This window comes from Temnothorax longispinosus, chromosome 6 (assembly GCF_030848805.1).
Source record: "Temnothorax longispinosus isolate EJ_2023e chromosome 6, Tlon_JGU_v1, whole genome shotgun sequence".
Taxonomy (NCBI): domain Eukaryota; kingdom Metazoa; phylum Arthropoda; class Insecta; order Hymenoptera; family Formicidae; genus Temnothorax; species Temnothorax longispinosus.
The window spans coordinates 3,908,886-3,929,356 of NC_092363.1; the positions used below are offsets into that span (position 1 = coordinate 3,908,886).

Below are 20,471 nucleotides of genomic sequence, written 5' to 3' on the forward strand. Positions count from 1 at the left end.
GACGTTATAGGTCTCGGGATCAGACGCGTATATGCCCATGATAGAATCAGGATTCACCGGGCCAAGGCGCGAATCATGGTCTTAGGGTTAAATCCCAAGTGACTGCGCGTGTCTTTAGTTGGTCGAACAAAGTCCTCATCAGATATTTTTTTAACGAGAAATCACCTTTGTTCGAAAATAAAATTAAATATGCCGTAACGGAAAATGTCAACCAAATTTTTGGTTGACATTTTCAACTACACTTTTTAAAAAGTTAATAAAATGTAGGACTTATAAATGCAGTCATTTCATGCATTTTTTATGTACAGAGTATGTACATATTCTAAGTATCGGGTATTCATCGTTATGTTTTATGCAAAATATTGCCATATTTAATTAAAAATTTTATTAATTCTCCTGAAGTTTAGTTTGATTTAAATAGAATGCATATAGTATTAAACGAGTATAAGCTGGAGAATATATTTAATTTTATTCTACCTTTTTTGTTTGTATTCATTATATCATTCTAACTAAGTATCACATATTCATCGTTTTATGCAAATAATTTACCACATTTAATTAAAAAATTTTTTAATTTTCCGGAAGTTTAGTTTGTTGTTAGATAGAATTACATTTTTTTAATATAACGTCATTAATACGTATTTAATATTGAGTATAATATCGAATTGAGTATAGTGCAAACTAGAAGACATATTTTATTTTATTCTATACCTTTAGTCTGCATAAACTTTTCATGTAAGCGCCTTCCAGTTCTTTTCCGTTTTTCATCGTCTATTCTGATAGAGCTTTGCCTTTTTTCGGCAAACGCACCGCGCACGATCGCTTGTCGCACATTTTTTCAACCTCTCTCGTTCGTTCTTTCTTTCTCTCTTCACGTGATCGTAATCTTTTTTTCACACACTTGTCTTTCTCTATCCTATCTGCCGTCGGCGTCGTTTATCTTGGGTAATTTTCTCGTCTCCTCGCCCTGATTTCTTCGCCCATGCTCGAGATGCATTTCACTCACAACGTTGGATTTTAATTACATATTTTTTCACGTACTTCTCATTCTCTTCCTCTTCATATATATTCCCCTTTCCTCTTTCTTGACATCCGTCGCAGTCAGGAGAACTCTGTAAGAGAAAGAGAACGCGAAATTTCAACTGAAAATGGCGATGCATTATGCAAGCAAAAATTCTTCATTTATTCTGAACAAGATAAAAAATAAAATGCACGATTAAATAAAGTAAAGTAAGATAGACTTGTATCAATTTTTAGAATACATTAATTTCCATTAAATATGTTGAACATTTCCTTTTGAAAATACTTAAATTTATAAAAAACTGCAATTTTTTACTTGCTGTGATAATAGCAATGACAGGCATATCTAGTACAATTGATAATAAGCGTTGAAGAAAATTGATAATAAACGATGAAGAAAAATAATTTAAAGTAATAATAGTTATTTTAATCGTTACATTCGACGTTAAATTCGTAATATTTTTATACTTTATTCTCTTGTTCTCTTTATATTATCCAGACTTGACTTCATTATCTACTTTTACTTGTATTACTGATATAATCATATATGAGACCATCGAGACACTTTTAATTTAAATGTTATGTAACTAAAAACGTATTATAATCTTTATTTGATTCTAACCACAGATTTCTATAATTAGATCGCTAACATGATATAATTTGTTACGAGACAGTTTGAGGCCACGGACGCCATATTTACCCGGTCATCACATACAGTGCTTTGTGAAGTAGTGTTAGTGTGCTCACTTCGCTTTGATTACATTTATATTTTGTAAAATTACAATAAAATTGAAAAAAGAAATCTTTTTTTTTTATTTTTCGTTTTGGAACAATTAAAAAGATGCCTTATAAGTGTGCAGTTTCTTATTGCAATTGCAACAATAAAAGTTCTAATATCTTTATTTCGATGCGTATCTATAATTAATAAATATTAGTTTTACACAAATAAAGAAATAAAGTAATAATTAAAATAAAAATATATATACAGCATCACAGAGAGAAGGCTTTTCTCTGAGAGCACATATTACGGTTAAAGTGACTCTTAAAAGATGCTACAGTTTGGTCATGACCAGATAAGGATGGCCGTCATCCTCTCTCCTATTAAATTAGCTTCACGTCCATCTTACGGAGTTAGTGAATCTAGTTATAGAAATCTGTGATTTTAACGTGTTAATTAAAACAGCATTCAATTGATTCATATCGATTCAATCAATTTTATCCTTTATTAATTTAATCTTAAGTTTAATTATATTGTAAGTAATTATATTGTAAGTATATTATAAATTTTGATATGTACTCCAAGTGTAGATATTATAATATTTTATTGTTTTGGGTACAAGCGTGAGATATTTATCTATATTTTATATTATTAAATATTTCCGCATAAATTCAGCTTCGATATAATCAAAGTGATAGAAAGTTGAGTGAATAATGCTTCTCCATTTAACACCGCGCTTTTATAACTTAATAACGGATTCCGTGTTATATACAGGCAAATGCCGCGGGTTATAAATTATGTTAGGAAACTTCGGTGCGAGAAGAATATCGGTGGCGCACGCAAAACTAAACAAACCTTTCACGAACATCCTAATGACACGTAACGAACGCGACTGACACGAACTATGCTCGAACTTCAAAACGCGAGGGGTAGCTCTCATGTAAATACTGAAGAGGCAGGGAGAAATGCAAGAAAATGGGGCGATATTACCCAGAGGTGAATAAATGTGAAAATTAATTATACTGAAGTAGGTACGTCAAGCTGTTAATTGATGTTCGATAGGTTCCTTGAATAATGGCTTATAAAATAGAAGGCCGAGATCTTTTGATTATTTAAAGAAAGTGGAAATACTGTGTTGATGAACATATTTTTAACTTTCAACTTTCTATAAAAAATGTTACTTGCTGCTTAGCATTGTCTTATATTAAGAAACTGAATTTAGTTCACGTATTTAAATTTATATATATTTAAAAATTAATTTCTTAAAATCTTTCTTTTTCTCTCTTAAAATCGCTACTTGTCCGTAACTATCATAGATATATGTATAATGACATCATCTGGATGTGATTATTGGTGAAGATAATGTCGGTTGGTAAGATTCTTACGAAAGAGTGTCGAACTGGATGATTGTTTGACCAACGTCACAGCAATTCGCTTATTTACTATCATTTGTTTGTCGATCGATCGCGATGCGTACCGCCGTCTCCTGCCGAATTGTTTGAACGGTAGACTCGCCGGACGCCGGTTTCCCGGCCTCCCACCCCCGAGAATCGACGCGGTATCGTGCAATCTCGACAAATTATTCGGTACTTATCGCCCTCCCCATCATGGACGACACCAGACTGTACAAGTACTATCGAACGTCCGGATACGGTTTGAATTCGCTGGTCAGAAATGCCGATCGATTAGGTTACCTCGATTCCGTTCGAGGATCTCAATTTTTCACGAACCGTGCTTCGTTTCAGATATACCGATTTCTCATCGCCGATTACAATCTCAGGCGGTTCTTCAACTTGAATGCTTATTGCGGAGCGGTGACTTTTATTACGTTCATCTTCGTAGTGATTATGGCTGTCTGTTCGATAGCAGTAAGTTTAATATAGAGCATTTTTAATTACAGAACGGGTAATAGAATAGTTTCGCTTCTTTGATACATGTAGCAATTATTTTATTTCATTAGATACGAAATTTATCAGATAATTAACAAAAGGGTTTAGATTATATTAGCAACGTCTAAAAAACTTATCTGTTAATTAACTTCGTCCGTAATAGCAAGCACGAAAGCTTCTATGCACAATTATTCATTTGACAGAGAAAATTCAAGTGAGCTTATTATTCTGGCAATTAATTTGCATATGATACCCGTATGACTCGATACAATAATTAAAACGCCATGACAATACGAGTACACCATTCTATAATTAATTGTTTGCTTTAAATCCAACGTAATAATATTATTTCAACGTGTAATTAATCAAGGAACAATAAGCGATCGAAATCGCGGAATTATCGATATATTCCCCGTCGTATGGTGGCCGATTTTTGAATAGATAATGCTCATCGTTATATATATCGTACGAAAGAAAACGAGTCACGTATCTTTCGAAAACCTTGCCAGCGCCGAACTCTCTTGCCGGCTTAAAGAAAATGTAAACAACTTTGCGAGGCAATCGCTTGAATACTGATGTTTTCGCGCACGTGCCACGTTGTAACAAATATAATTCTTATACACACGAAAAAGTACCTATACCATGCCTCTTCAATTTTGACGAAGGAGATTTCAACTATTTCCCACGCGAATAACGTTTGCTTTAATTCTTTTTTTTTATCGAGCTAACGACGTACAGAAGTTACAATTTCGAACTTCAAATAAATATACAAACAAAAGTTTTTATTGATTTTCAGTTTGCTATTTTTAGCTTCACGTCTACGAGGTTTATTTCTTGATAAAACGGATTAGAAAGCACGCGATAATTTCGTGACAATTCGTAACTATTTGTAAAAAGATAAGCAAACAGTGAGCGGTAGGAAATCAGAAACGAATATATAAGAAAGTGTAAAAATTAGTTTAAATTTAATTTTATATAATAATTGCTTCAAATACTCAAATCTTTATTCTGATGTTAGAGTTTGAACACGGTGACGTTGAACGATATACTTTTTCGTGAATTATTCGAGAAAGCGGAGAAGGTAAGTTGGGCAGTTTCGGCAATCACAGCTAAATTGAAGTTTGATCGAGACTAGAGTGATATTGAATCGCACTTTGAAAGCGTCAACGTTGACTGCCAATAATTTGTAGAAGCTACCGCGAATGGAGAGCGTCATTAGCATCATACCTCCGTACAAATGCATTCACAAGCATGTAAGCTTATTACTTAAGTATACCGAAAATTTTTAAAAGAACACGATTAATATTTTGCGTCACGCTGTCTAATTATTTCGACATCTAGCTACAGCGGATGAGCGTGTTCCAAGAGAAAACAAAGAAAATGGTGGGTATCGATAATCTGTTCGGTCGCTTGCTATACTCTCACTAATTAAATACTTTAATTTTCGGATTTCCGGATCTCGCTGTAACAGTTATGCAAAGAGCAACTGGAGCTGGAAATAATGAACAGCAAAATGTCGTGCATCGAGAAGCTATTGAAGCCCGAGGTAAATTATTTGTCGCAATAAATGGGACACATTGTGGGTCGTTACTAGAATAAATAAAAAAAACCCCGTTTTAAACTTGAGCGCCATTCACGCGCGTATTCTTTGTCGCGCTGTAACTCAACACTATATTGATAAAAATAATCGACTCCACCGCCAACTCGCATACCTATTCAGAATTTACGCGCGATCATCGACCTTAAATAATTTAATAACCAACAGGTCGCGGAGATGAATACGATGAAACTCGCGCGGGGGACTCGTACAAAGGGATAAACCGTGTGTCGATCACGAGCTCGTTTTTAATTAAAATTTAGCCGCTGTCGAAGAATGAGAGATTTAATAAAACGCATTTATGCGATTTTCCGCGTATACGCGGGGGATATTGTTACGATAGAAAGAAGTATCTCTTTTGCTGCACGCGGGACGATCTATAAATTCTGAATTACCAAAGGTCGTATAAACGTATCATGGCCTCGAAGACTTTCGGTCGTTGCGTCGGGCATTAGATCAGTCTCGGTATATCCGGCAGGCAGTTGCGCTCGATTGGCAGACATAAAATTAGATTCGACCCTATCTCAGACCTTTCTGTGGCTATCCAGTTTATATTGCATGACGGGATATTTTTACTCATCTGTTAACCCTTTCTGAACGGGGATATTTCGATACTTGTCTTTAATTAAGCGTGTCATACTTCTATTTCTTACCGACAATGGAGTTGATATTCATCATGAAGCACAAACCTCCGAATTAGTGAATCATTGAAGGTACAGGTATCATTAATGAGACGGTATATCGTACGGAAATTACGAGTTATGCATGTCATATTCTCGTTAGAGGATTAAGGTAATTCTGATCATTAAAAGATATTCTGTTCGTCGGCAAAGTGATCATCGAAACTTTCGAAGTTGTGATAATTTAGGAATTTTCTGCTTAGCTTTGTTTCTTTTAATCGATATGTGACGAATCTTTCCCGCGATACTCGTGCGTCATTATATTGTGCGAATTAATTTATTTGTTGTTTGATAAAATAATAATTATTATTAATAAAATTATTGACATATAATAACGGCGTATTTTGCACTAATTGAATATCGTCATAATGCGAATTTGTTGATAGTAACTACGTCCGATTATTATGCTAATAATGTATCTATTATACAAATATTATATATAATTCTTTATTAATAGTACTCTCTTGTGTAGGAACAGTCCAAGTGGCGTCGTAGTAGATCACCAAAGGTATACCATCGTTCTATTAACGTGGAAGCATCAAAGTAGAAAGTAATTTATATACAGGAAAAGAAGACGCATACATATGTAAAATCTGATAAAATTTTATTCTGAATTTTGTAATTGATGTTTTTGTTAACGATATATAATTGATATAAACATAATGGTTGTTGTCTGACGTTATATTTTAAACACTCAGTATAAATCTTGTGGCATAGTGAACTAGTAATATATATTCGCACATATCTCCGTCAGTTGTAAGCATTAATGACCCTTTGCGACTTGATAAATGTCTCAAAATTATATTGGAATTATTAAGTCCGCCCGCTGTATCTGTATTTTATGGATACCGAGCACACGTTATAATACTATAGTATGCATATCAGATACGAATTGATGTAAATTGTAAAACTTAACGTATTATAACCGCGTTCGATAAAACTGGAAAACATTTTCACACATAGTGAAAAAAAAACAGTTGCAAATAATGGTTTTGTAATCGAAGTATCGTTGTTCTGACACACCTTGATCAAACACACGTAATTTTCGCATCACATGCAAAGCAGTATAAATCATGACCTATTAAATGAACTGTGTATCACGTATAAACGTCACAGTTTTTCTGACAAAATTTTTTGCACTGAAGCAGGCGGCGACGCAGGATGCTGAAACTCTAGTACGTGCCGAAATTCGCCGAAAAAAAAAATGTGGCGACCTTTTTTGCGGTCGACCACATGTGAACGACGAGTGCTGTTGCGTTCTGTAAAAAGTAAACGCCATAACGTCGCTTACGTTACTTTTCCATTCTTCAATATTCAACCATTGTCAGACCATGTTATTTTAGAGTGTAAAAAGTCACGAAAGTCGATTGTTCAGATGCACCAATTTTTTTAAGTACGTTTCACGTTACACGTATAATTATATATATAGATATATTCATCCGAGTATTCTAGGTATGTGATACGTAAAAATCGATGATACGTTACAATCTGTGTCAGAAATCATACGTTGAAAAATTAAATGTTTAACTTGAACCACTTTCTGTTCAGAAATACCTAAGTCGTTGCTGAAAATTCTGTGAGACAAATTATATTTTAATGATAATTATGAAGAAATCAGACCTTATTTCGATAAAATTAAGAATGTTATTTTCATTTAAAACAACTCGTCCAACATAAAATTAATCAAATAATTCTTATATATAAGATCGAGAGAAGTTACTTGAATACACATATAGGCAATATACGTTATGTAACAATAAGAGCTATTGTGAGCACAACACCATTGTCTCGAGACAATAACCGTTAATAAAGTTTAACACTATTATCTAACTCGGAAATAAGAAAAGACAATTTAGCATGATTGCAATCTACCGAACTTTAACGTCTATTATCTCAAGACGATCACGTGTGCTTGCAATACACACTTTGCACAATACTGTACCGGTGCAAAACGTATCACTAATATAATTATTAATAACTCTATAGCCATAATAAATCCACATTGCGGAGAAAACAGAAAAAAATTGGAGCCAAGATTACCATGTCTGATTGTATGTGCAAGTAATGAATGATCCTTTCATTTCGAGAATATTTTGAAATAGATTAATCTAACATTTAGATATAGAAAATTTCGTGAAAGTATATACTATATTATAAATTGAAATAATTTGGGGATAGAAGAAGAACAGAGAGAGAAAGTAGAGATAGAAAGAATCGTGCGAATTACTTTTATCTTTCTAAATTGAGCTAAGATAATATTATCTTCTAAAATAATACTTTACGCTATGCGACCTATATTTCGTTTATAAATTTCGATTTCTATCCCCCGATTAAAGTTTACTCACCCCGGTGCCGACCGATATCGCGCACCATCCCTCTTCCTTTCTCGCCCGAGCTTACGGATGTCGCCAGTAGTGCCGGTCCGGTCTGTCGCGGCGCGGCGAGTCTGGCCACGACCGTCTGTTTCCACTTTCGATCCCCCGCCACGGCGGGGTTGGAGAGACTGGCTCAGGAATTGAACGCGGCTACGTGGCGTACGAGAACAGGGTCTTTGCTCCCGTTTAATATTTTAGCCAGTCCATTGGCTGCTGCCGCCCGAGGCATCGACATGCGCTCTGGCTTTCGGTTCGCTCCGTTCCGCTCGGCTCGGCTCGGCTCGGCACGGCACGGCACGCCGTGCTTTTCGCACGCCTCGTTACGTCAGACCGGACTTTCAGCTCCGAGGTTCTATCTAACGAATGCGCTACGCGGCATCCGTTATCGATATGGGGATGAGACGGATCGATTTGCGCCGCGCGCGCTCGGCCTGTTTATTCGGCCATCGATTCCGCAGCTATCGAACCGCAGCGGCCGCTTACGGTTCGGGAGACGGGAAGTGTTGCATTCCGACCGATTCGCGAGAGAACGGGCTTCGAAAGGACCTCGTTATATATGGGTAGATCGTTATTGTATCGTTAAATTCGGATTTCTCTGTCCTGCCTCCTCGACGATATAAGATCGAAAGACAAAAAGGGAAACTGCAAACCGAATCTAAAGAAATAAGACATCTTATGCAGGAATTTTAATCCCAATATTATACCACTTTCTTTCTTTCTTATTGATCGTTTTCTTAGATTCTGAATTGATCTGATAATCGTTTTTTAATACGACGCGAAACAATTCTTACGAGAATAAAACGAATTTATTTTATAACGTCAAAAATCTTGATACTCTGCAGAACAGTAAAATCGCTCGATATTTTAAACCTATGATATATGGAGCCACATTTGATGCTTGTGGGAACTAACGCGAGGGAATATTTCATGTTTGCCCGATGTAACGTTGATGAATGGATAATGTTCGCGAAGTTTAGAACCGGCCTTTAAAGCTTAATTCTTCCGTGCGAAATATTCTGTAAGCCGCAGACCACGTGTTAACATCACAAAGAAAATAATTGCCGATCTTGATACGAATGCGACGTACGATAAACTGCGGTAAACAGCTTAGGGCCAAAGCACATATGACAGTCGTAGTCGTGGACGTAAGTAACGCACAAGCTTTGGCGTATCCTGATCTGTCAGGTCGGGTACTATGACCGTCGTATATCGCTACGCCATGTTATGTGCTTTGACCCTTCTTCCATTAAATATCTGCGACATCATGCGCCTGTCTTAGAGATACGTGGTAAAAAAATATTGACAATTTTTCTTCTATTTGACTTGAAAATTTTGCGGGGACGCGATACCCCTACTCCTACTTCTACCATCTCCGTGCTACGATCTCCGGATTTTTAAACCTCGTGAAATGGCAACCGTAGTGTTGACGTTGGAGAATCGGGTATAGAGAGTAGCTTCTATATCTCCCGTACCACTACGTGGTCACTGAACCGTGCGGAGAATTTTTAAAGTAGAAGAAACCTTACAGCAAACAGACTATTGCTGGCATATCATAGACGTCTAAAAGCATAATTTGCATGCTTCCCGCATGCTGTAAAGCCGCGTGTCTATATAATTAAGTTTAGTATAGCGGAGACATAGCATTGTGACGTAGAATCGAAGTTAGCTGGTAGCGAGATTCAACAGAGATTTAATAAACTTGATATTAAATAACGACGAATTAAATCTAGAACATATTTTGGACATAATACGTTCATTTTCGCTAGTACGTGAAGATTGAAACTGATAACAATTGGTATGAAGGATTGATTGATGTTTGTGCTTCTAATACGCGATTCGGCATGGCTTCTTTTGTCGTCCATCGACTATAGTCAGCAAAGCCATATATATGCTGATCGGCATTTTGTGCCGACTGGCATAGATCGATTGACACGTATTCAGTAACGGGCATTGCCCAATGATCTTGTTGATCGACAAAGGCGATTATAGTAACGGGTGTAGAAGGTGCCTTAAAGCGAAAACAATCTCGCAAATTATGTGCAAATAGGTTTATTAAAGAAGACTATAGAGTTGAGCGTAGCATGACGCGATTTGAGATTAGAGTATTAAAAAGTATAATTTATTAATTAAACCGGTGCCGCGATTATGTACGTGTCGATTATTCTTTTTTATGCATGACATGATTCGATCAGTGCAATTAAAAAATAAATAATTTAAGAATGTACTTAATGCTTTTTAAGATTTGTTTGAACTTGGTATTTCATATTTTATACCATAGAAGTGGTTCACTGCAGTGCAAATGCGGTCGAGAGATGCGCAAATTGCTAGTGATTATATATTTTATAAGAAGCCTTTCGCAGATTGACATGTTACTACCAATGCCTCACAGTAGTAGAAGTGCATGGTAATACAATTTGGGAATGACTTCGGTTGTAGACGGAGTCTACAACCGAAATTACACGAAAACCCCATTTATTCTACGTGTCGATAAGCCTTTGAGAAATCGATCGTACCGCAGCAGGCAGGTTGTTTATGCAAGTGTCGGTTACGTTACCACGCCGATAGCCTCGTTTGGCAAGTGTCTCGCGTCGCCATGCTTTACCGCGAAATAACCCAATAGCTCTGACACGTATCTCTGTAACGCTCGAACTTCGGAAATTTCGGACACGCGGCTGACAATGATTTCGCATTTATGGACGTGGTTTTCGCACTCGTCTCATAAAGACTTTGCCTCACTATGTAATCTAGATCAAACTGACCGAAATCAATAGATGTATTGTTTACACCCAACACATAAAAAAAAAAATCTGAAATTTGACAAGCAAGATATATCATTGCGCCATTGCTATAAACGTATATTTTATTCAAAAAATAATTACAAGGGTCGGTACGAAAGTAATGTTTTCTAATTTTTTTCTTTCGAATCTGGCGTCATAGAAAATTTTGCGTTTTACTTGTTACTTGAAGTCTATAGTTACATTATGTTGAGTGGTGTTGTGATCAGTTACGTTAGTGTGTCACACGAACAGTTCAAACTGGTGTGTGTTTTAGATACGCGTAACAGACAAGGGCGGTGATGGAATTTCTTACCGTGGAAGAAGTGAGTCCTATTGAAATCCATTCGTATTTCGGAAATGGTGTTATCATAAACATTTCTGAGACGCGAATGAATTTTTGCGAATGAGACTGCGTTCAGCAGAAAAAGCAACTCAGCGATCGGTAATTTTTTAAAATAATTGGAGCTTGCCTTTAGTTCTTCCCTGGATCCAAGTGTAGAAACCAATCGTAATAAAGAATCATTGAGCGCTCATTGAGCTGTTTTCTCTGCTGAACGCAGCCATTGGAACTCATTTCTTCCACGGTAAGAAATTCAACCACCGCCTTTGTCTGTTACGCACATCTGAAACACACATCAGTTTGAACTGCTCGTATGACACACACGTAAATGATCACAATACCACTCAATATAACGCAACTAGACACATCACTTCAAATAACTCATTGAAACGCAAAAATTTCTATGGTGCCAGATTTGAAAGAAAAATATTAGGAAGCATTACTTTCGTACCAACCCTCGTATATCCATAACTATATCTATAAAAAGATAGATTAAAAAAGAATTATTTCGTTTTCGTCAAGGTGATTATTCAATTTCTGATCATCCCACAGTTAATTAATTTTCAAACAAAATACAATCTCGCATATATTCTGAACAAAGTTTTATGAATAGGAGAAAACGATTTCTCAGTGGATTAGGCGGTTTTTTTTGCCCGCGCAAGTAGTAAGCATCCGGAGTATGGTCAGACTCACGGGTTCTTGACAAATATCCCGGGTGACGCTCGGCGAATGAAGAAAATCCGATTGTGTCAGTTGCCTATGTACCCACGGGGAATTTGAAAAATCGATGGTAACTTCTGACAACGGCCCGCGGTCCCCCTTTCTCTTCTGCCGCTCTTCGTTTTGGCACCCGCTCTTCACCGCCTCCCGAGAACGCTGTCTACGCAACTATCGACTTTTTCGTGAACGTGAGAGAAGGAAAGGGGAGAGGAGGGAGAGGGTGGATGGCTGACAGGATATGGTGGCCGACAAGCAGCTTCTGAAAAATGCCCCTGGAGCGTGACTACCCTCCGGCTTTTTTTTCCTCTTCTTCGGCCTCGTCCGGCACCCCGTGCGATGCCCACACCGGGTGGCGGCGGGAGGATTCGGAACGAATGGGCCACACGTGTGCCGCGCATTCTCTTTTTTCTTCCTTCCTTCCTTCCTTCCTTCCTTCTCTCTTCCCCTTCTTCCTTCGTTTCATCCACCCTACGGCACCGACGCCCCCGCATCGTCGATTTCGCAGCTCGCTACTGGCAAGCGAGGCAAGTCGAACTCGCGCGGAGCTCTCCCCGGAATCGTGATTTACACTTGTCACGGTGTTGCCCTATCCCCGGTGTACCACGTGCCGCGGACACTTGGCACTTTACTCCCTTATCGCGACCGGGAATTCGAAAATCGCGTGTTTTCTCCGCACAGGATTGTATTAATGAATACGAACTTATTTCTTAGACTCGGCTGTCAAAGAAAATGGAATGTCAGAATCAGATAATTAATATTGTACCTTATTCTGCAATTATTTTCTTCATTTCTTCTTCAATTATGTACAAGTTTTTAGAAAACAAGATAGTTTAGTACAGAATTAGCGCTTTAATGCAGATCGCGAGCGCAGTTTCAGCTCTAAAAGCTTAATGCACTTAAAATTTATTAGCTCGCCAAATGCTACCATTTTGTGCCCAGTCTTTAATTAATACAGGATAGTGTACTATCAGTCCGCCATCTGCACTATTGTAATTTTATGAGATGGACTAGAATACCTTTGGCTTTAATTGTGTTTTACGTCTCGTTGCTATTGTTATCCGCTGCCACATAAATTATTGTAACGATAACTGCAATGTATCTTTATTATTTCCTCTAGCGTATAACGTATATATTCCATCCATTGATATATACGTATAGATATATATACGTATAGGGCTACAAATACAATCCGGATTTGCTAATATTCGGATATCCTGATAATTAATTCACCGAATTATCCGATTACTCAAGTTCGGATATTCGAACTAATGAGTCGAATCTTAATGAGAATCAAATCTAGCCTGATTTGCAAATTTATTAATAATTCGGATTCGAATTGTCTGCTACAAGAATAAATCAGGAAACTGATTACTAAGGTAGCAAGAATTTATTTAGCTTTTCTTCTGGTTATGTTTCTTCCATTGACTCCGAAAGACTGCTCTTTACATCGGAAAATGTTGTTACAGCTGAAAGAAGCTATCATTTGTGTATGCAAATCGATTGGTATTTCAAAATCGAGAAACATTTAATTAAATTAATTTGTTTTAAGTTCCATCAATTTATTCCAAAAGTTTTTTGTATATCGTATTTATTTTTTACCGTGATGTAATAAAATACATACAACCTAAAACGATTTATATATACGTATATAAATGAAACTTATATAATTTTAATATAGATTTTAGCATATTGTGTGTGTGTGTGTGTATTGCTATCAATTTTTTATCAAATTGTTTTAATTTAATCTGGATCCGAATTCACGATATCTATCACGGATCCAATTATTTAGACTGTAGATGTTATAATTCCAGTTCTTTAGATAATTAAAACATCTGAATTTGAATATATAACCGGATAATAATTATTTTACATAATTTGAATATTATATTATCTAGGTGTTTAAGTATAGAGTAAAGATTCCAATTTAAGTTTTTTTCTTCTATTATTTCCAATTATGAAAAGAGCAGTTTATTGATTCAAAGCTGTTATATTTAATTAAATACACTATGAAAGTTTATTTGCCTTTTAAGATAATCACTTTTTAGAAAATCTTCTTGACAACCACTTTAATTTCTTCTTAAAGCAAAGTCAAATGCATCTGTAACCGGGAAGATTAATCATTAATTTCTTGTTATAAAATTTTTAGAATTATTATACGAGACATACGAAATAAACTAATGTTTGTTGCGGTTTAAAGTACTCCCTTTACAGCGATGTCTTTCAGAAAAAGATTTTAATCCCTCAAGCGACTCGCCGGAAATCCGTCTTCGTCCATTTCTCTCATCTCTCGCGAAGAAAAGCAGCCCGTCGGCCCTCTTGGATCTTCGTCGGGTCAGGAAGAGTCCCGAGATTCTCAGATGAATAATATCTAACGTCGTTCGAGAGAGACGCTTCTAGGATAAATTGTCGTTTGGATGTTACGTCGTCCTTCACACGTATATATGATATATATATATATATATATATATATATATATATATATATATATATATATACGTATACGCGTATATATCTATATGTTTGAAGTCGGGGCGAAAAAGGGCTCTCGGGGAATAGGTAAACTGCAGCTAAACTGCGCATATTACATATGACTCCGCAACGACCAGCGTGTGGGATCAACGACGTTGTGTGTTGTCTGTGTGCGTGTGTGCGTCTGCATGTTCGAAAGTTTCCGCGTGATAAGTGGCGAATGATTTATTCATCTCACGACGGAGCGCAGGCAGCGGTACAAATTACGCATCGCGTACAGAAAACCTTCGCGGTACGTGACAGTAATTCATACATCTGTATTAACGTACGCCGCCGTGCGGCGTAACGTTCCTCCGCGTTCCTCCGTTATTCTCCGGCCTCTGTTCCGTACGGAAATTTGAAGTAATTTCACTCGTTTGCGCAAACTTCTTCGAACTGTTAAACGGCGCTCCCCCCTCCCCCTCCCTCCCCCACGATGAAAATGTGCCACATAAAATGTGAAATGGAGAGAGGTGATTTCTTATCGCGGATCGTCGTAACGTGCTCGCAAGCTCTGCAACTATAATTAATTAAAAGGTTAAATATATCGTTTTACTAATATAAGTCAATTAGACAGTACTTAAATATCTCAGTTAAATATGACCCATTAAATGTAATTACAGAATAGGAGGAATGTTTTAGAACTTGTTCTACAAGATTGAGATAAAATCAAGTAATCTCAAGTAAAATTATATATACTATATTTACATGATATATATAAAGTTATATTAGGGAGGGAATAATGGGCTAACAATACGAGCTAAAGTCAAGGTAGTATATTAGAAATAAATCTTATTCATAAATGTAATGGATATAAGATAAACGTTTCGACTTCACTTAAGTCTTTTTCAATACTAAAATAGAATTTACGAGAATACAAAGTTATATAAATATATATATATATATTATCTATAAGATACACTGATTATAGATTTAGATGCCGAAGTCCCGGTATGGCTGTAATCGTGGGGGTGAATCCCAGACAGCGGAATTGACTTGAAATTTTTCCTCGTCGATTTGACACGTCCCACCGCGAAGCTGTCACCGAATTTCGGTTGACTAATCGAGCGTATCGACACGCAATCACTTAGAAATTGACGCGATGGATTGACTGTCGACGCGCGGTGATTCGATTTCGGATGCGAGCGGGACATGCCCGTGGGTTCGATATAGTTATTAGAGAAAATGGAATTAATCGACCAATCGTGCGGTAATTTGGAGCGACGTTAACCCGTATACTACTGATATCGCGGCTAAAAACGTATTTCTAATCTCGCAAGTGGAAATAATTCGCGACGCGCGGTGCGGACCTATCGACCCGATCTGAAATTCAACTTCGATAAAGCTGCTGGGAGTTAAGCAGATCATGGCGCGTATCTTTTTTTCCATGGTATACCCAACGGACCTATGGTTCACTACAAGAGCGTAACTCGGTCGGGGCTATTCTTTGCTCCGCGGGAATTTTTGATTAAAGTTTAATTTACAGGTGCGGCTCCTGGCGGACTTTAAAACGAGATTTTTCACTCCCACTCTACCGTAGCGTTTGCTTATCGTTATTCCGGGAAAAGCCAAGCGCGCGATGACGTCTGTAAATATTATCAGTGTATAAGTATATCGCAAAGTGCATTACACGCAACTATGGATATTTTTAGATATATTTACATATTACTTCAAAGCAGCTGTATCCTTCAAAGTAATGTAATTTTATGTAATGCATAATGTAAACTCAAATAATTCCATATACATATATTTAAAATTGTGCAAGTTTGATTTCATGACAATTTCACCAAAACATCAATATATATCTGCAAAATCGTAATCGCCTAAATAGTACTTTAACATGTAAATAACTTGACATTTAACTAAGTTAGCCTATCATTATTTTTTAAATTGACATCTACTTTAGGAGTTATGCAGGAAAATTACGCACAGCAATTAAAATTAATGTTAATCGGTTGGGTCATTTAGGTAACGTTAAGTAAACGTGTCATATTTTTGGACGGGCTCTTCATGCGTTAAGAAAACACAATGTAATGGACTTGATGCGAAAAAATGGCCTTGACACTCGCCGAATGAGTTTCGATATTATCGTATAAGTTTCGCCTCTTAAATTGGTTTCGGAGAACAAACTTTATCGTATCGCGCGAATCCGCGTATTCGCGAGTGACTCAGAAGAGGGAAAGGTATTTAGAAGGTATACACGTCTACGATAGCACAGCAAACTCTACGGCGTTTGCCAATTAACGATACTCAAACTTTGCGCTCAAAAAACTCGTTCGGTGTTACTCGAGATTTAATTGCAGCGGCGCTTTATCTAGACGGTTCAGAAAGCGGTTCTTCGAGCGATGCGATATCTTCGATCGCGAATCAGTCCGTGTACAAGACCGCGGGGCCACCCAAGATTACGTAGTAACGCGCGAATTACGTACACGCGAATTTGAACGTCGGACGATAAAATACGGGCTTAGGAGCCTCGCAAAAAGATCCCACACGCGTTTAAATTTTCCTCCTCTCTTCTCTCGTTTCCCCATTTCTTTTCCCTCTTTTTTTTTTTTACTTTGCACGTCGCGATGCCCGGCGCACGCGCGCTTAATAAAATGAATATCGCCCTCCAAGGATAACCGCGCGCTAACGCTGGCGGCGGCGGAGGCCCTGCACGAAATTAAAAGCAAAACGTGGTGGAGAACGCGATATTTCAGGAACACACCCATGGGTAATTGCGCGAAGTAAATTCGAAGCGGAGGCAGCGCCGACGGCCCGAGCTAGCTAGCACGCGAGAGCGTGAAAAAGAACGACGCGCGTAAATAATAATTGCCAGTCGTCCGTGCAATTCCGCTCGCGTCTAATTAACATGAGATCCGGTTAATCAGCGAGAATAGCAACGGGCGATTAAAAAAAAAAAGAGGTCGAAACCATGTCGCGGAATACTCCATTCGCGATGCTATAACCGATTCTTTTTATTTATGTGTAGAGCTTACGGTTTCTTTCTTCGAAGCCAAACCTTTTCTTATTAATTAGCAATTACAATTATAATTCATACAAAAATCCTGTAATTAAAATACAATTTTTATCGTCATAAGTAAGGATATAAAATGATCCACATTATTTATTTTAGATATTTCTTTTTAATTATATAATTGATTGTAGCAAATTAGATTTTAACCGAAAATGTGTGTGATATCGTTGCGGACTATCTGAAGTTTCGTATTAGCATAGGAATGCATGTACATATCTCTTTCAAATAACATGGGCGTGCATACATCGCGTTATCCCTGAAGAGTCCGACCTAAAATACGAGACAGGCCAGAATTGCGGGCGCCGCAATAGTTCACGGTAACAGCCGTATTATGAAGACCGTACGATACGCATTTTCAGACCGTGGCTGAATTCGCGATTACCATTCGGGAAAATAATATGTCGTTTTCTCGGTGTATGCCCGACGTATCGTTGTGCGTACGTTAATACGTGTGCACACGCGTGTTTACCCTCACGAGTTGTATGCCGCAGCGCAATAATGACGTTTTCGAGATAGTCCGCGCGCTGCATTCGAAGCCTCGGCGCATGGATATGAAACTCGGTATATGCATTTCGGCATCGCGGTCATGGTGTAGGCGCTCTTTTCCGTGCCATGTCTCGCTGCTGAATTGGAGCCGCTGCCAAGATCCCGATGTAAATGATAAAACGAGTACTTTGCCTAGAATTAGGACGAGAGACGAGGGACCAAAATACAACAGCTATATAATATGGAATGTTTAATAATTATCGTGACTCTTAATTTTAGTATGAACGTGAAAAGATAAATTCATCAAATGCGTTAAAATTTATCATTTGAAAAGTGAGTTAAATAATTTAAATAAACTGGTGTTTTGTATCTGGCCATATACATATATTTGGTACAAAAAAAAGTTTCATTTTTTCCCCGACATTTTCAATTTTATAATTTGGACAAGCTTGTTATACGAAATATATATGATTCAACTTCATTATGATTGCTTTGCATTCACGGAAAATATTGCGTGTATTTATTGCGAACGAAGCATCGTTGTCGTGCTACTGCGCGTTTTTGCATGATGCAAATATAAATATTATATACAACCGCACGACTGTGGCAATATTACGGTTAACATCAGAAACAATACCTGCCTTGTCTCGTAGACGCAGATAACGGTATTTCTGCTAACACACAATCGATACCCGATACATCACAGTAGTACAGAAAATAATAACCGATTGCCCTTTCAAACGATATTGTTTTTTTCTCCCTTTTCTCTCTCTCTCTCTCTCTCTCTCTCTCTCTCTCTCTCTTTCTCTTCATTGTACAATGCAGTTGCAGCTTTTTACAGCCGTCGTGCTTTTTCACTCGAAAAAACATGAATACGCACAATACCGTTAAATCTAACGCTAAAGCATGTGCTCGTGCATTTGTCGTGTATCCCAACAACGCGTTCATCCCGTTAGAGATACATATATGGATGTAGAATAACTGTGCTATCCGTGTAAAGATTGGGAGCAAAGGAGAGCGCGGGAATGGTGGGACAGATTGACGGGGAGGGGACAGAGAACATCATGCGGATATATTGATTTTTTGTTACAAATAGAAACGCGGGACAGACGGCACAGATAGAATGATACCAATCAAGGCATTGTTGCTATAACGCGATTGTTGGATATGAAATTTCAGAATGCAACGCCCGTGTCGCCGGATGCAATTCGGCCGTTCAGGTTTCAATCAGGCTGCGTCGTTTTCGGCCAGAAATCCGGCGGAATGCTATCGGCGGTCTTGCTGTAGAATTTGCGTGTCCGTATTTACTTAAAATCCGTTTTAGACAATTCACTCGCGACTCGCGACTCCGGGATCCGGGATAAATTATATGTACCTATAATTTATCTCGATACGCGTTACAGAAGAGACGTTTGTGAAATTGATTAATAAAATATGATGAATATGTTCCGTTTTCGCGAAGATAATATAATATATTTATGAGAAATGTGCGTAGTAAACTGACTGATTTAATAATCCATGCTTCAAGACTTTAATTATGAACGTCGTAATTGGGTATACGTAAAATTGCGGAATTCAGTCTAGATTTGACATCCAACATGACGTTTCCTTTATCCGCTCATTTTCTCTCGTTTTTTGCTGATTTTCTTTCGTTATATACGCACATCACGATTCGACGCGTATCCCTCCCTTCATATATTACTCGCATATTATACGTCGCGGAATACTTTCCAATTGAATTTTCACGCGATCCTTTTACATGATGTATGTATGCGAGACCCATCATAATTTCTCACTTTGACAAATGCAAGCGGATCGATCTGACACGAGATGACCCTCTTTCTATTGATAAAGTGCCGCTTATAATAATGACGGATAGGGGATTCCTCCTCGTCAAACGTCAAGAGCACCATCGTCCTGCCTGTCTTCGATCTATCTCTCCGCTCTTCGTTCCCGGCGTTTGTTTGACAGTCGCTCGAAATCTCATGGCTCGAGCCCACATTCCCGTTCAATACCTCTTTTTAATGTCAACAGATAAACGCAATGACGAAAATAACGACATATCGACAGATCGTGTTAGCGCACGTGCCCGTAGACATTTATGATCATTAACACGGTAGAAAATAAACGTACGAAAATGGCGAATAATGTTAAATCCTCGATAAATATTTATGATACAGTGCACTGGAATTATCGAGGTTCCTTTTCAACATATGTGATAATTTTTAATCACTATTTTAGGTGTATAAGATGCATTTAAATTAAATTCGTAAACTCTAGGAATATAAGTTATTTAAGCGGTGAAATTAATATATTTTGTAAAGATATTTGAAAATAAATTATAT

The 20,471-nt window shown here is 37.5% G+C and overlaps 2 protein-coding genes across 5 annotated transcripts in view; one reads left to right on the forward strand and one right to left on the reverse strand.

Moving 5' to 3' along the window:
* Positions 1–20,471, reverse strand: part of LOC139814234 (leucine-rich repeat, immunoglobulin-like domain and transmembrane domain-containing protein 2) — a 46,350-nt gene that overhangs the window by 12,937 nt on the left and 12,942 nt on the right. For 2 of the 4 annotated variants that reach the window (XM_071780350.1, XM_071780349.1), the window contains exon 2: positions 712–1,112. The exons of 1 other annotated variant lie outside the window; for it this stretch is intronic. The gene's annotated coding sequence lies outside the window, so the exon portion shown is untranslated. Of the gene's footprint in view, positions 1–711; positions 1,113–8,249; positions 8,875–20,471 lie in introns of those variants that run through there. One more of the 4 variants, XR_011732378.1, reaches the window with a different exon arrangement.
* LOC139815161 (uncharacterized) lies at positions 2,441–6,451 on the forward strand. The gene is made up of 7 exons (XM_071781830.1): positions 2,441–3,405; positions 3,484–3,606; positions 4,646–4,708; positions 4,818–4,880; positions 4,969–5,010; positions 5,099–5,173; positions 6,377–6,451. The coding sequence occupies exons 1-7, from the start codon at positions 3,346–3,348 to the stop codon at positions 6,449–6,451; spliced, it is 501 nt and encodes a 166-aa protein (XP_071637931.1). The 5' UTR covers positions 2,441–3,345.

Excerpts from the sequence above, each read along its gene's own strand:
- LOC139815161 (XM_071781830.1), top strand. The coding sequence starts at position 3,346 with ATGGACGACACCAGACTGTACAAGTACTATCGAACGTCCGGATACGGT. Across the intron at positions 3,607-4,645 it reads TGGCTGTCTGTTCGATAGCA|AGTTTGAACACGGTGACGTT; the intron begins GTAAGTTTAATA and ends TTCTGATGTTAG. Across the intron at positions 5,174-6,376 it reads AGAAGCTATTGAAGCCCGAG|GAACAGTCCAAGTGGCGTCG; the intron begins GTAAATTATTTG and ends TCTCTTGTGTAG.